This window comes from Dendrobium catenatum, unplaced genomic scaffold (genome assembly GCF_001605985.2).
Source record: "Dendrobium catenatum unplaced genomic scaffold, ASM160598v2 fragScaff_scaffold_1347, whole genome shotgun sequence".
NCBI lineage: Eukaryota > Viridiplantae > Streptophyta > Magnoliopsida > Asparagales > Orchidaceae > Dendrobium > Dendrobium catenatum.
The window spans coordinates 134,092-150,918 of NW_021319809.1; the positions used below are offsets into that span (position 1 = coordinate 134,092).

Consider the following 16,827-nt stretch of genomic DNA (forward strand, 5'->3'; position numbering starts at 1 on the left):
TCCCCCCCCCCCCCCTTCTAAAAATCATGCCAATTTAAATTAAGTAGGTATTTGTCATAATCCCTCCTTCCTTAAATAATATTCTATGTTTGGCAAGCCTCTCAATTCCCTAAAATCAACTCCCCCAATCACCCTAGCCACCGCGCCTCTCTCTCCCCTCTTTCCCCTTCTTGCTCCTTCCAATTAATTCTTCCCCAATCAACCCCTCCTAAATTAATTCCAAATTTTTCTAATTGTTGAAGTTAGTTCCATATTTCCTAATTGTTGTCTCCACTATCATATATCCACAAAGTCTGAAATTACATGTCATGTTTCCTCCCTCCCTTGGATGGCCGGCCATATCCTCACTCATTCCTCCTAAAATGTTTGCCCTAACTTGTTCTTTCTCTTGAGTAAGAAAGACGGGAGCCCAACTCTCTTGGCCAGCTACATCCCATCCCTTACCTCCATCACGACTCCTGACTTATTATCAAGACTTGTTCGATACAAGGATAAATCCCAACAACTCGAAGGCCGATTTGAGAAAAGATAGAACAAATATCAAGAACACGAGAATGGTAGACTCTTTTTCTAACCCTATATTTCAACTCTTCCTCAATCAGGGCATTGTTTAATTATGAAGACTTATCTGCTTAAACCGTATTAAGAGTGTGAATGAGTGGATCTTTTATAGTGACTATTCTAATTGTTACTTTAGAGATTCTCTTTGAAAACCGCACATTAGCATGATATGATTTGATTTGATTATTTTGTGCTGCTAACATTATTATTTAATTGATTACTTGATCTTAATCACTGTCTTGTTGGCTTAAATCTTTACTAAGAACATAAGAAGTTGATAAATTTCAAAGCTTTGTCTATGCATGTGTAATTTTCTGATCCACAACATTTGTCTATATACGTAGTCCTACATCACCTTATTTATTGGGGTGACACTTTATTGTTAGGATAGATCAGAGGAGTCTAATGTTTCTGCTGGAATAACGGATGGTGACTGAGGAGCATCATAGGTGGTTATTTGAATTACTTGTATATGATCTCTTAGGACTAGACAGTTCTCATCATTGCACCTTGAGGACAAGGTGTGATTTTTTTTATTTTTTTTATTTTTGGGGGGGGGGGGGAGTATTGATACATCAGGGGGGCCCACGTTGTGGGGCCCAAAAGAGTTAATATTCACTATGTAACGAGGAGGAATCAAGGGAGTTGTTTAAGAAAGTTTTAAGTGAAATTGGGAGGGAGTTATTTAAGAAAATGAGCCTGATTTGAATTTAGATTGGGAAGAGAATTAGGATAGGTTTATTTAAGGAATGATGGATGATTTAGATAGGTTTATTTAAGGAATGATGGATGATTTAAATCAGATTTGTGAGGGAATTAGGAAGGATTTATTTAGGGAATGAGGATTGAATTAAATTTAGATTTGGGAAGGAACTATGAAGGTTTTATTTAGGAAAAGATGACTGGTTTGAATTCAGATTTAGGAGGGAAATATGATGGTTTATTTAAGAGTAATTAGGTTATTTTATTTTCATTATGCAATTTGTTTTATGCGGTAGTTTTCTTTGTGAGTTTCGTAGCAACACCTTTTTACTTCCAAAACGCATCATAGAACATCCAGTTGGTATGTATATGTTAAAATTCCTTAAAATTCCTGAAGGAAAGGGGGAGCTTTTTAGGTCTTCTTAAAAAGGTTTGCATCCCATCTGGTAGGGCTGGGAGTGGTAATGCTAATAATTTTTTTGGATGAACGTTTTGTAAACATTTTTATACAGAAAGCATGTACATATGAATGTAGATATTTTGAATGGATGGATCTTTCATTACTTTTCCTTTTGTCTTTTTCTCTTTTTTTTTTTTTTAAATAAGGAAAGTAGAATAGGGCTTCTGAGAGGGGAATGAGATTTACCTGATTTTCAAATTTGCCTCTGCCAAGTACCAAATCCAACAAATATTTGACGTGTCCGTCATGCTCCATTGTCAAGTTGAACGTTCAACCAATTAAATGTAGTTTATCAACTTGAACATGCTAAAGCTAACTAATTGTAGTTTAATGCTTAGATAACCAATTAAATGAAGTTGCTTCAAGTTGTTGTGATTTATTGGTGATCATTAGTGTTTAATCACTAATACATAAGAATTAATCAGTGTAATTAGATAAATAATCATAATTTGTCTATTTTTGTCCGTAGTTTAATTTATATCATAATGCTAGGTGTATATCCTTTAACTATATTTCAGTATTATGTTAGGCCCGCCCAAGGGGGGCCGGTTGAACATATTAAACTGGTTCTTAGTGGACTGGTTTTGGTTTACAAGAGGAGGGGGCCAAGGGGGGCGGAATCAAGGGGGAGAGGGGAGAGGCTAAACAGATGTGTCCCACACTTTAATTAAGCACTATATTGGAGAGAAAATTCAAAGTAGGGACGGTTTAGGGATTAAACTTTTGTCTTTTTACTTTAATTAGTTTTGTCTTGTTAGGGTTAGGGTTATCTTGAGTTTTGTAATCTGAATTTGAGATCAAAAGTTTGGTTTTGGGCTCTAGGCTTCGGCTAGAGATTCAGAGAGCGGAATCTTCCTCTCGAATCGAAGATTCATTGTATCGGGTTGTTTTTTTCTTTCTCTTATTGATTTTTTAGTGCTTTTTCTCTCAGATTTTCCTACAGAATCTGTGAATCCTGCACTGTTATTGCTGGATTTTGCTGAAATCCAGCAGTTCATTGAATTTTGTGGACTGTTTTCTATCATATTACTTTTTTAGTATATTATAGTTACTGCAATTCTATATGTTGGAGCCATAAGTGCATTAATCATTGTTGTTGAGATTCCAATGTTTCCTACGTGCTCTTTCATGGTAGAGTTACCATATGCTAGACTCAGTGTTTTCTTGCCTTCAGAGTGAAACAGATTCAATGAGTTGCCAATATAGTGTGCGAATAATTGAAAAATAAAAGCCTCTGGTCTAATTGAAATAAGATAATAAAGTGTTATTTGTACCTAAATATCTTGTTTGGTACATAATTATTTTGGATTATTACCAGCTGCGACTACTTGCTAATTAATTTGCTTTTTATCAATTTTTCTTAGTTATTTGATTGACTATAATTATCTACTGGTTAATCAGAATTGGTACCACGGTAGGTAAGTTACTGGAATGATTAGTTACGGCTTGCTCCAAACGAGCCCAAATTTCTGGTCTTACATCCCAGAAAGAAAGAAAGATCGCTAGTAAAGAAGTTTTTGTTTACCAAACAGATCTTTGTTGTTTTGAACCTATTGACTTAGGCTTCGTTTAAAACGGCTTTCTTAGTATTAAAAAGCTGCGTTAAGAAGCAGTAAGAAAGTCATCCCAAATGAAGCCTTAATCTTCCAAGAATACTGAATCCTTTAGAGCAGTATTGATCTAAAATTTAACCAAAAAAGATCTTAGGTTTCTTTATTTTTTTAGTAGTTTTGTAGAATTCGGAAGAGTGAAAGGTTGCAAGTTTTCTCCCCGATCAGTAATGCCCCTCTGAAAATGTTGTTGACTATAATTGAAATACTTATGATTCCTGAGTTCTCATTTATATACTGCAAGTTTTCATCGGATTCGTTTCTTTTTGAGTGTGCATTCTATGTTAAAGTTTTTTTTTTTAACAGAAAATCATTAATGTGTCGGAGCCTTTAAAGTTTTTTAGCTTCATTGGTGGATGTTGCAATCTTTATGCATATCTTTGAAGTAATAGTTTGATTATATGCACTCATTCTTCTTCGACATTGTAGGTGGACGTTTACACTAGTCATCATCTATTTTATGGTACAGTCCTCAACCCTATTTCCCTCTGATCTTATGGCAATCATTCAAAATTATAGTTCTTTAAATATGGTTTATAACATATAAAATAAATTGTTAAACTCTGTCAATCCATACCCTTTTTTGAAACTTAATTGTTCCAAGAAATTTTATTTCTTTTCCCTCATGTATAAATCAATATTTGTAAATCCAGAGTGGTCTCCAAGAAATTTGCTAACTTTTGATCACAGATTGGTACTGTCATTTCTGCTCATGGTTGCTGGATATATTCAAGAACACCTATTACTGAAAGTGAGGAGGCTAATGGCTTCCTTAAGGGTGACCTGGTAAATAGTAATGCACTAAACTTGACTCTACGAGCTGATAAAGACAGGGAAGATACCAGATTACCAAACCGTCGCGAAGGACAAATGCATGAAAAAAGGGCAGGGTTTTGGGGCTATCTAATGCAAATCATCTATCAGGTTTGCACTGGAACTATAATATAAAGATCTTTCGCATACGAAATAAGCATCCACCATAACACGACTATTTAGAAGTAGAGTTAGCTACATAAGTACTTTTTGGGGTTGGATTTTCTTGTCCTTGTTAATGCCAGTCATTTCTATGAAGATCCATGTAATAAGAATCTCCAAATCAATACAGAATTCATTTAGGCGTGGCACAAAGAAATCTAACAAAAGCTTCATTGGGTAGTTTAAGTACTTCCAAATCCTTCCTGCTCCATTTTTAAATCGTAAATATTTATCATGCTCCATTTTTAAATATTTATACATAAATTTTATAAGTTATCCTTATTGATTAAGCTATTGTTAAACTGATAAATTTATGTTCTTTTGACAGATAAGTGCTGGAGCTGTGATTTTAACAGATGTGGTCTTTTGGGGTCTCCTTCTACCATTCATGTCTGATGAGAATTTAAGGCTTGATTTGGTTAGTGTATTATCGCCTGGATTACCTTATAATGAGTATTATTAACATGATAGCTACCTAATTAGAAATGCGACAGTTAACATTTCTCTCTTTTGCATATATTCTCCATTTGGTGGTGGTATCATGGAGAAAGGAACAAATTTGGTTTAGGATATTCTGGCTTAAATTTGATGAAGATGGGTTTTACAACTATTAATGTTGTTCTGAGATGATCAATAGAATAATCAATAAATTTTTTTTTTACAATTATCTCAAAGCAAATATCATGGCTGGATCAGGATATCTTCATCCAAAATTTGTCTATGGAGAGATTCTAGACTGCTCTCCATCATTGCGTTAACCTTAGATATTAATATAAGAAAGTAATGGGGGTCTCATTTATTGTGACATAGCTTCGTCCTACAGAAAATCATGTGCCAGACTTAGAGGGTTCTGTGATTGATGAAGTTATGTTTTTATTGTTAACCGCCATCAAAAGAGAGTGTGAGGAGGTGTGCCGTTGTGGTGAGAGCTGAAGTAAATGACCTTATGAGAACTTTTACGTGCTTCTTTAGCCCATCCAAATATCCTGAGTGATGCAGGACTACTTGGATGAGATGCTTATGGATTCATTTAGGAGTTGCACAACTCTTAGATTAGAATAATTTTAGAATAAAATTACTAGCAATTCTCAACGAATGTTCAAAACAAATAAGGAGATATTTTGTTTAGGCGAAATTACATGCTCTGAGTTTGAAGCTTTCAAAGTAAGTAAGAAAATCAAACAACACAAAATAGTAGGCTTCAAATTAATCTCTAATCTAACAACGAGAATTAGGATGCATAGAAAGTACGCTCAAAAACCTACGACTTACTAGGCTTAGCAGGAGCACTTGGATGAGTCTTTGCGATTACAATCAAGCCAACGAGAATTTAGATTTCAAAGAAATAAGATACAGGTGAGAGAAGAAACCTTTGCCAAAAAGATGTGGAGATTTTCCACTCACGGCCCTCGACATGCTCGTTGATGGTGTCCGTTAGAAAGCACAAGATGCCATCCACGTCCTCTTCAAGTATAGTCAATCTCCTTCTCCTTGAAGACGTACTCTGAAATCCTGAAGGAAAGAAGCTTCTCTTGCCTTGTGGAGAAGGGAGGGGACCAAAGCTGAAATCTAAAATTGGTTTCAGATTCCTGTAGGTAGGTTAAGGGAAATAGTAGGAATGAGCCAAGATGACTCCTTGGGAACTTCGGCCAGTAGCAGGTAACGGATTCCCAATCTTCTCACAAGGGAAGCAGGATCCAGGGAGAGAAGGTGGGTTCGGGTATGAGAGGGGGCGGGTGCTGGGCAGTAAACAGAGAAGAGAGGGAGGGAAATTCTTTCCAAATCTAGGGAATGGATTAGGAAAGAAATAAGTAGATTGAGGATATGGGAAAATTCGGCCACAGCAATACTTTGAATTATTTCTAAATAAACTTAACAGGCAAATAGGAAATTAATCCTAATTTTGCTCATGTGGTGGCCAGCGGCATTTATGGACCAAGGCTTGATTGAAGAGAGCAATTAAGGCTTCCTAATTTAGGATTTAGAATTAGGAAGTAATTAATTTAAATTCTCTTGATTTGAAATTTCAAAATAGATTTAAATCACATACTTTCCTAAAATAGAAGAATTAATTTAGGAAACAATTTGAATTCAAATTTAGGTGAATTTGAATTTCAAATTACCCCAATTAATCCCAACCCCAAATTAGGAAATACAATAACAGTGGCAAGGTGGATGGGAGGCCGGCGGCTAGTGCATTGGGGCCGGCGGCATTGAGGGCTCGGGTGAGGTGAGGTGGCCGTGGGATTGTGAGGGATGAGATGGCTCGGGTGGAGTAGGGTGAGAGGTTCGCCAAAGGGAAGATGAGAAGATGAGAACCACGATCCCGGCCGTCTCCAAGGTTGGTGGGTGATCCGGTCTCCCTCTCCTAGGGATCTCTCCAAAGTTCTCTTCAAGAACTCTCAGATGCTCAAGCTCTCACAAGAACTCATGCAAGAAGAAAATTTTCTAATCAATCATTCATTACCTCAAAACAAAGGAAATGAGGCTATAAATAGCCAGGTATAAAGACTCAAGAAAATAAAAGACCAACTTGCCCTTTGGGCTTACATGCGACCACTCCCATGAAAGGGGTACAAAGGGAAATAATAACGACACCTAAGCAAATAAGAAAATGCATAAATAAAATAAAATACAATCATGACTAAGAAATACAAGGACTCGATCGTGGCCATAGATCGGCGGCCACATCTCTGATAAACCTTCCACGCTGATCTGATGTCCCCATCACTGAGCATCCAAAAATGATGCAATGGATGACGGCCTGATTTACTTGAAATGATCCGCAGAATTAAAGTTTATTATTACTTTAGAGCTTTCAAATTTCATTCTACTTTAGCTGGCTTATGCCAAGAGAACTTCATCAATTTGGAATGTTAAGACGGCAATATTTGAATGGAATTTTCAATAAGGATATGCTTACAGAAGCTGGCCTTTGACATTGTATCTGTCTCTTCTTCTTGAGATATCTGGTATTTATCCTGCCTACTTTTGATGACAGATAATGATCTGCATGCATTCTCTAAATGCCATCTTTCTTCTTATCGACACAGCCTTTAATCGTCTGGTAAGTACTTTTACACAGTTTTGTTGCAATTCACACATACTTTTTTGACACACTTTAAGTAATTTCTTGTTGCAGCCTTTTCCTTGGTTTGGAATGGCCTATTTTGTTCTTTGGAGCTGTATATATTTAGCTTTCCAGTGGGTTCTGCATGCCTGTGGTCTTACATGGTGAGTACTTATTAAACATATTTTTATCTCAAAATGATTTATAAAGCTAAGGCTAATAATGATGATCGTTTTTGTCTTGGATTCTTCATGATTATGTTATCTGGGTTCTGTTCAGGTGGCCCTACCCTTTCATGGAGCTTTCAACTCCCTGGGCACCTCTATGGTGAGCTTCATATACCCTCTCCATGATTTATTATTCTGTGCGGAGTGTGGTAGGTGTCCAGAGACTAATAAAAATGCGTCACATCACTCAAAAAATGTACCGAGCTCCGTACCCGCACTCGGTATTGCTCAGTACCGAGCAAGTAATCGGACTGGAGAACCACCCGGTATCCGCACAGAATAATAGCTCCCCTCTCCATACCTTGCTTCAATCCTCGCATCAAATAGAACTAATGGTAATCCTAATTGCAGGTATTTAGCCATAGCATTGGTGCACATCCCTTGCTTTGGCGTGTATTACCTGATTGCTAAGGGGAAGGATTCATTTTTCTCAAAACTCCTCCCGAATTCATACATCAAATCATATTAGAACTGCTTCCCTCTTTTATATCCATGTAAGTTGGAAGATTGATCCTTTTGCTGGAGTTCAAACCACTGCATAATATCTGAAATATATATAATTGTGTTAATGAGGGAACTTTGAACTGGAGAGCTGATCCGACATCTCAGCTTCTTAGGCATTTCTGTTTAGTATGCTGAATAATGGAATTCCCACAAACTTGTTGATTGAAAATATTATATTATGCATAGTGTTCATCCACTTAATTTCCTACAGAAGATGCTATTTTTTTATATTTGTCCCTCTTTTAGCAGTGTATGCAAAACTCAAAAGGGTAAGAAGCTGGCTTTCTATAATCCTTTTGAGAGAAGAAGATAACAGAGTATATTTCTAAACCTACCTGCTCACCAAGCCTGTTAGTGGAAAAATTATTCTATGCGGACCCCGAATGGCATCCGGAGACCAATCAGAGCGCGTCACGTCAAATTTTTTCTCGGTACCGGGTGACATGGCATGTTCTGGTTGATCTCCGGACCATCCGGTGTCCGCACAGAATAATCTCTCCTGTTAGTGTGTCTGTGTGTATGTATATACCCTACTTTGACACATCAATTTGGAGGGAGTGAGATGTAGGCATTATTATTATTATTGTCACTTTAGATCATACCAATTTATATCATGTTATTACATATCAACATCCAAATCTTTAATATTTCATACCTACCACTCACATATAACGTTAATATCAAATATATCACTCATATATTTTATTAATATCATTCTATAAATATTAATATTTCATTCATTTCCACCCATATTTTAACTATGAGTGGTAGGTATAAAATATTAAAAAAATTTATGTTACATATATAAATAGAATGATATAAAATGGCAAATCATGATGAGGTCTCCTACTTGAATGACCTTATGTTGGTGAAGTGACATTAGTAAAGATTAATAGTTGTCTCTGCGGAGACATCCGATAAAATTGGAACGATACTGAGAAGATTAGCATGGCCTCGGCGCAAGAATGACACGCATAAATAAATATTAGTAAAGATTAACAGTTAAAGGGCTCGTTAAACACCAAAATATCTTCAAAACATACAACAAAAATAACCTAAGAATGATTTAAGTATCTCATTCATGAGTCACATAAATGTGTTCGATGCATTGCATAGCATGAAGGGCATACATCACCTTCCACTCATAGAGTCCTCAAGGTTTAGGTTGCCTTTTTTATTTGTCCTTTGAACGAATTCAAATCTGATGCTAATCACTGCATATGCCGATTTTAATAAGGATTGAGGTGGCATCCAATTTATTATTACGGGTCCCCAAGTCGTGACATGATAAAATAATACTTGATTGTAATTTTATTGATGATATGGTTGTCCAATGTTTAAAATTATGTATTCATGTATTGATGCGTTTTTCATTCGTGAGGCGAGGCGTAAGCCTTAAAATCAAAAGATTGTGTAAATATAAAATGATAAATTTTTATACACTAATGAGTGAATAATATAAAATATAAAAAACATAAGATATGAAGTGAAATCAAAATATCTCAATAATAAGACAACATGAAATATAGTTTAACTCAAAATTCTATCTTTCCCAAATCCCAGTATTCTTTTCATTATCATATAATTTCAATTTCCAAAAATAAATAACAATGACATATCACATATGAACTCATAAGTCATCAGTACTATCATCACTAAGGAGTTCTTCATTTGAATAATCATCATGGTGAACTGCTCTCTCCCCTTCCTCCTCTCCTATAGAGTCCAATGTCGGGCATTTACTTCAAGATTTATGTAAGTTTTAATATATATAGCGTGAGGCGTGTCAGTGAGGCGAGGCGAGTCTCAAGACGGACCTTAACCAAGTTGAGGCGCAAACCTCATAAAAAAAACTCGATGCGTTTTTTACTAGAATTGCGCAAAGGCGAGCTTCAAGGCTAGCCTCATATTGCGCAATTTTAAACCATGGCATGCACTAATTCTTGCTTTTTTCTTAGGGGGTTCTAATGATATTGGGGTCTACATGGACTAAGGCCATGTTACATAATTTGGTTGCCTAGCATTTGTCTACCTTATCTTTGAATCAACAACATTTTGTGGTACTCATTTTATAATAATAATAAAGATGTCAAAATGGGTTAATGACTCGGATATGCGGCTTAAAATGATAAACTCGAATAATTTAGGTATTTGTATAAATTTGTCTGAACAATCATTATGACTATTATGATAGAAATTTTTGCAATGTCTTATCACATCTACTGGATTTCAACTTCCTCTCATTAACATTGCGTGTAATTAGTGTCATGCACATTAAAATCTCTTTAATCATTAGTAAAGTAATTGAATGTTGAATTACTTGTAATATATATTATTTAAAAAATCTGAATTGAGCTAAGATATGTTATTCCATCAATAAGTCATGTCATCTTTATTATTTTTGTCATTATGTGCATTCACTTGTTCTAAGTTGTTTCATTTTTCTGGTTATAAATATGTTATATCTTAAGAGTTACAAGAAAGCTAGTGAAAAAGATGCATTAATAAGGTGATTTTGCTGCATTATTTGAGATTTGAAGTTTGATTTTTTTTTTTAATTTTTACAATGAATATAGAGAAAATTAGAGACATTCCAACCAAAGATTTACTGGAGAATAGAAGCAGACGATTACACCAATATATAGAAGACGACCAGATAGTCCTTTTCAGATAAATGTTAGAAAAAATTAAATATTTAGATATTTCTTGCATGTGTCAGAAAATCAAGATTATATGCTTATAAGCATGCACGAGATGATGAAAATCAATGTTTATAAGCGAAATAATTTCTTGAATATTCAAGGTTAGATCAATTTAGAAAAGATGTTATACACGCATGATTATCATTTTGTCGATCTACATGTACTCCAAATGTGTTACCATTAACTACGACATGAAGGAGGTACTTCTGCTGATGAACTCGAAACCTCAACAAATGTCATTGGCCAAAACATTTTTTACCATCTTTAGTTGACACAAGAGGATGACTTTAATGTTCATTTTTATGAAAAACAGAAGGAGATTCTTAATGAAAATACAATTAAAAATACACCAGAAGAAGGAGACAGCTACCCACCCTAACTGGGTACAAAAAAAAATTATTATTATTAATAAGTACCCACCATATGCAACGATGATAATGAACCTATAAATTGATGGACCTGCATTAGTTGGCCCATCAATGGTTGTAATTGGTAGACTGAAATTCTTGGCCAAAATTTCTTTGGTCTAAGTATTCATTAATTAAGAACAATATTTTTTGTACCTAATTAAAGTAAGTATCTCTATGTCTCATTCTTTCGACATATTTTTGTTTGTACCTTCATTAAGAATCTCCATTCAATTTTCATAAATTTGTAGCAACAAATTATGGCAAAAAATAACATGATACATGTAATCCGCAGAGGCTTGGAATTCATCAACAGAAACACCTCCTCCTTCACGTCGTAGTTGGCGGTAACACATTTGGAGGACATGTTGATTGACAAAATGACAATCATGTGTGTAGAACATCCTTTCTAAATTTAATCAACCTTAACAATTCAAGAAATTATTCCTCATATACACATTAATTTTCATCAAATCTTTGTGGTTGCTTATAAACATATAATCATGATCTTTTGTCACTGACACATGCAAGATCTAAATATTTCATTTTCTCTAACTTTATCTCATATGGACTATCCGCGCATATTCATATATATTGGTAGAATCGTCTATTTTCATTCTCTAATAAAACTTTGGTTTGAATATCTCGAATTTTTTTCATAATTGGTCAATTCTATGCACACAAAAAATATATCAAACTTTAAATCTCAAGTAATACAGCAAAATTACCTGATTAACTTATCTCTTTTACTAGCTTCCTTGCAGCTCTTAGGAATGCTTAAGCAACATACTTATAATCAAAAGAAAAAATAACTTAAAACAAAAGAATGTACGTAATGACCAAAATAATAAAGATATTAATGAAACAACACAACTTCTTAGCTCAACTTAAAATTTTTAAATAATATATATTACAACTACTTCAGTATATAATGACTTCAATAATGACTAAAGAGATTCTAATATGTATAATACTAACTACACAAGATACCAATGAGAACAATAACCTGATGTAACATGACAATGCAACCCAATTGATATCACAAAAATTTCCACCAAAACAATTATATTAATGATTGTTAGCAAAATTAATTCCTTTCTATACAATATTTCCCAAATAGTTAAACAAACGACTTTGGCTAATATTTTTTTTTAAAGTTGAATTAAATAAAATAATTTAATATTAAATAATATCATAATCATTTAATCAAAGGAAGTTGATTTCTTCTTCTTTTTTTCAGATAGATTAGCAACTTGAAATCCAACTTCCTTTTTATATATCCACTTTTTCATTTTAGATTAACCTCAAAATTAGACAAATACTCATTCTAAATATTGAAGATTCCATACATCCACTTCTAGTCTACAACTTAAGGCTTCGTTTGAAACAGCTTTTGATCATTGCTTTTTCTATGCTTACATTAAGGGTCCGTTTGGGACTGCTTCATGGCTAGACAAAATACTCATTCTAAATATTGAAGATTCCATATATCCACTTCGAGTCTACAACTTCAGGCTTCGTTTGAGACAGCTTTTGATCATTGTTTTTTCGCTGCTTTCATTAAATCTGTGTTAGCAAGCTATTTCTAAAAGCAGAAAGAAAGCCAGCCCAAATGAAACCTAAGACTCTCACCTTTGTCTCTTCATGTCTTTCAATTTCAAAAAATCAAACAATTAGTGATTGAGCAACTCCAAATTTGGAAATTATTATTTTTTTATAATTATTAAGTATAGCTTTTCACATAGCATTAGCCTTCTATCTCATGCCACAAAAAAACCTAGCTGAGCCTATTCTAACAAATATATATGTATATCTAAGGTTTCGTTTGGGACAACTTTTTTACTACTCTCAAAGCAAACTTTCTAGTAAAAAAAAATTGTACTATAAAACTACTTTAAAAAGCACTAAGAAAACCGTCTCAAACGAAGCCCAAGTCACTCCTTAAATTATAAGCATTAGTTTAGCTACCATTTACTAGTTTTTAAACCATCATCCACTCCAACTTGAGTAGAAAAAATCTTAATTACATTTATAAGGTCACTGGTTATAATTAACTTAATATCAATCATCTAATTATTAATCACAATTTAACACTTTTGTCTTCCAACTAACTTTCTACTACAATCCATACACCATTCATGGTTAACTTTCCTACAATACATTAAATTATAACCTTCCACAATGATGTCTCAGTTCTTGCAAATTAAAAAAAAAAAATCTTTTTAGTTGAATCATTAACATCAACATTTTCCTAGTCTTCACATTCAACATCCAGAATTCCAAAAAAAAAAAGAAAAAATCCTAGTTTTAGGCTTAGCCAGCTTTCTCTCACTTTTCATAACAACTAAGTTGCAGTGCCCCACTTAATAGATGAAATCATAATTAACTTATGTTTAATTTTCATCACAATATAATTAAATTGTATCGGATTACTTGTGGATAATGCTATAATGAATCACTTAATCTACAATTAGTCTAACCTTTTCTAACATCCCTTTATCCGCTGTTAATCTAGCCTATTCTAATATTAGATAATTAAGGATTACAATGAGAGAAAGAAAGAATAGGAAGCAAGAGCGAGTATGTGTGTGTATGTGGGTAGCATGAGATAATTAATTAATCCTAAGTCAAAATAACCTCATCATACAATTAAGCACAAATTAGTAACCTCTAAAACAATATCTCATGGCTAACTATTGAAATAAACAATTCATTATCATTTTATTACCAACTGTTTCGACAAATCAAATACTAATAAATTATACGATTTAATGTTGTCGACTAAACCTATTGAATAGAAATAGTCCGGATTAATAATTTTAAAATTGATTAAATGTGGATTAACATGATTTGCAATAAATGAATTTTACTAAATCCTGCATAAAGTAAAACATCCTATTAATTTAGATTGACTTGGTTAGATCATGGTTTTAAGTTTTGATAAGTTTGAGTAATTTCTAGGTCTTGGAAGGATTTTGGCTGAAAACAATCTTAAACCAAGTAATATTTTAAATTTTCAAAAGTTTTAAGGACAACGGGGCTTAATTTAAAGAGTATCATTGATATTAGTGATGAATCAAAAATATTTGCATATTTTGCATCAAACTTCTGTGAAACTTCTGAGTAGTGGACAAAGTTCAACTAAAATTTCATTATTAAACCATAACAAATTTCATTTGTGATGCAATTTGCATCAAAATTCAATGATCCTATGTTTTATATCACACTTGCATTTTTAAATATACAAAAATAAAAAATTAATCGGAATCAAAAACCAAAAGTTAATCAAATTAAAATTGAAGCTTTGAAGATGGGACGGAAACGAAGATTCAAAACCTTATATCAGATTATACAAATTGGATCAAATACCTGATGGCATAGAATTTCAATTCTTTGCAAATTAAATTAAAACAAACTCATTGCTAAAAAAACCAGATAGTAAATAATTGATGCAACCTAAGTTCTAAAATCAAGTAGGATAACACTAGGCATGCAGAAAGACTCCTTTCACTATCACATAATCAAACACCAAATCATAGAAACTTGGTAGAAAACCAAATGTAGGAAAATGATTAGGAAGTGATGCAAGAAAACAAAGAAATAAAACACAAACTATAACCCCTCTGAGCAACCACAAATGGTCACCTCACATGCAAACACAAACTAGGGAAGGTGCTCAAAGGAAATGACAAAACGGTATGATCCAACAAAAAACATTGTTCCTCTGACAAATATCAAAAGAACAGGGCAAATCACCACTTATTACTTATAATAATTTAGAGAAGAAAAATAAAGGTAGAAGGGAAACCGTGTAGAAAAGAAGTTTAAAGAAAATCGAGACGTAGTAGTAGAAATGTAGAAGACAGCTCGCAAGTTTAGAAGAAATCCTCAAGTTTAACACACAATAGTTTAGAGAAGAAAGATACTGGTGGAAGGCGAATCGTGGAGAGAAAAAATAGAAAGAAGAAAGAGACGAAGTAATAAGGTATAGGGAGAAGAGAAAAAACCAGCTTGCAGGCAAAAAAACCTCAAGTTTACGTTTTTTTTTTCTTTTAAAAACTCTTCCGCACAATGAAATTCAACCACTATATATAGGAGAAAGGGAGAAAGAGCATTTTTTTGCTCACATAAATGTTCCCCCAAAATAGTCAATAAGAACCACCCAAATCAGCCCACAAGAAGAGAAGTCTGAGCATTCTGGACAGGGAAACAGCGAGTGGAAAACCGAGCAGCCAGCAACAGGAAACTGTGTTGACAGCAGCAGAGAAACGAGTGAACAACAGAGAAACTGAACAGCCATCATGAAAAAAACCAAGCAGCCATCAATCTAAGGGAAAAATAGGTCAAGCCCAATAAGTAAAAGAAACAACCCACAAATAATCACCAACCAGACACAAAGGAGCAGGATCAACACAAGTGAAAACCTAAGAGCAACAAGCCCGACAGTATCATTGGTTATTTTCCTTCCTAAGGTCCTACAAAATAAAATTACATAGAGTCCAAAACATAAAAAATTTAAAAAAAAATATTTATCAAATGATAAATCTTGTCTGCCAGAGCAAATATCAGCATCACTACATTGAGCAAATATCAGCATCAAAAATAGCAACATGAACGATACTGAAAGATAACTAGATCCTTAACTCCCAATAAGACAAGGGAAGATAAAACTTAACAAGGCACCCTATGAATTGTTCGATCAAAACAATTTAACTTGAATCCCTATAAAGCAAAACTTAAATGGAAATGTTAAAAAATCTCTTCCATCAACATTTATTTCCAACAATCTCACAAGTTATATCAAAACATCTCTTCTACTTCATGTGTGAAATAAGGCAAGAGTAGCCATCACTCACCTTGCTTCTGATAGACGAAGGTCAGACCGCACTTGCCACAGTAATGCCGATCGAAGTGGTTCGCCATGAAAATCCCCGCTCCGCACACAGCGCTGGGGCACTCCTTGCGCAGGCGCACCACTTTTCCAGTATCACCAACTTTATAGAACTGCAGCACGGCGAGCTTAACCTTCTTCTTCTTGTGCTTGATCTTCTTGGGTTTGGTGTATGTCTTCTTCTTGCGCTTTTTGGCACCCCCACGGAGGCGGAGAACGAGGTGAAGCGTCGATTCCTTCTGGATATTGTAATCGGCGAGGGTACGGCCGTCCTCAAGCTGCTTCCCGGCGAAGATTAAGCGCTGTTGATCTGGCGGAATGCCCTCCTTATCCTGGATTTTTGCCTTAACGTTGTCGATTGTATCAGAGGACTCCACCTCGAGGGTGATCGTCTTCCCCGTTAGGGTTTTGACGAAGATCTGCATCTTTCCGTCGTAGGTCTAGAGTTAGCCGCCGTCCGGTCGCTCTTGAAGCTCGTAGCGGCTAGGGTTTCCAACTGATGACACAGCACTTATACAGTTTTATTTTATGAATGATGAGGGTAGCGTTTAGATATCTCGCGAGTAAAATGTATTGTATCATTTTCCCAGCTTTTTTTTCTTTCTTTCTTTTTTTTGCAATGGATAAAATTATTTTTTTTTTTCAATATATGGCGATAACATTTTTAGAAGTTTTATCAAATTATTTTTCTCTCCGTGCATATAATCAAATAATATAT

The 16,827-nt window shown here is 34.4% G+C and overlaps 2 protein-coding genes and 1 non-coding gene across 3 annotated transcripts in view; 2 read left to right on the top strand and 1 right to left on the bottom strand.

Annotated features, from left to right (window-relative positions):
* Nucleotides 1-8,319, top strand: part of LOC110097062 — a 13,609-nt gene extending 5,290 nt beyond the window's left edge. The window contains exons 2-8 of the mRNA XM_020823281.2: nt 3,763-3,796; nt 4,024-4,257; nt 4,637-4,726; nt 7,310-7,375; nt 7,451-7,542; nt 7,658-7,705; nt 7,957-8,319. Of these exons, the coding sequence (XP_020678940.1) occupies nt 3,763-3,796; nt 4,024-4,257; nt 4,637-4,726; nt 7,310-7,375; nt 7,451-7,542; nt 7,658-7,705; nt 7,957-8,074 (682 nt within the window). The 3' untranslated portion in view covers nt 8,075-8,319. The remainder of the gene's footprint in view (nt 1-3,762; nt 3,797-4,023; nt 4,258-4,636; nt 4,727-7,309; nt 7,376-7,450; nt 7,543-7,657; nt 7,706-7,956) is intronic.
* Nucleotides 8,320-9,007: 688 nt separating this feature from the next.
* LOC114580854 lies at nt 9,008-9,109 on the top strand. Its single transcript, XR_003702463.1, has one exon. It is a non-coding gene; the product is annotated as a U6 spliceosomal RNA (small nuclear RNA).
* Nucleotides 9,110-15,771: 6,662 nt separating this feature from the next.
* LOC110097063 (ubiquitin-40S ribosomal protein S27a-like) lies at nt 15,772-16,612 on the bottom strand. Its single transcript, XM_020823282.2, has one exon. The coding sequence runs from the start codon at nt 16,532-16,534 to the stop codon at nt 16,067-16,069; it is 468 nt and encodes a 155-aa protein (XP_020678941.1). The 5' UTR covers nt 16,535-16,612; the 3' UTR covers nt 15,772-16,066.
* Nucleotides 16,613-16,827: the final 215 nt, after the last annotated feature.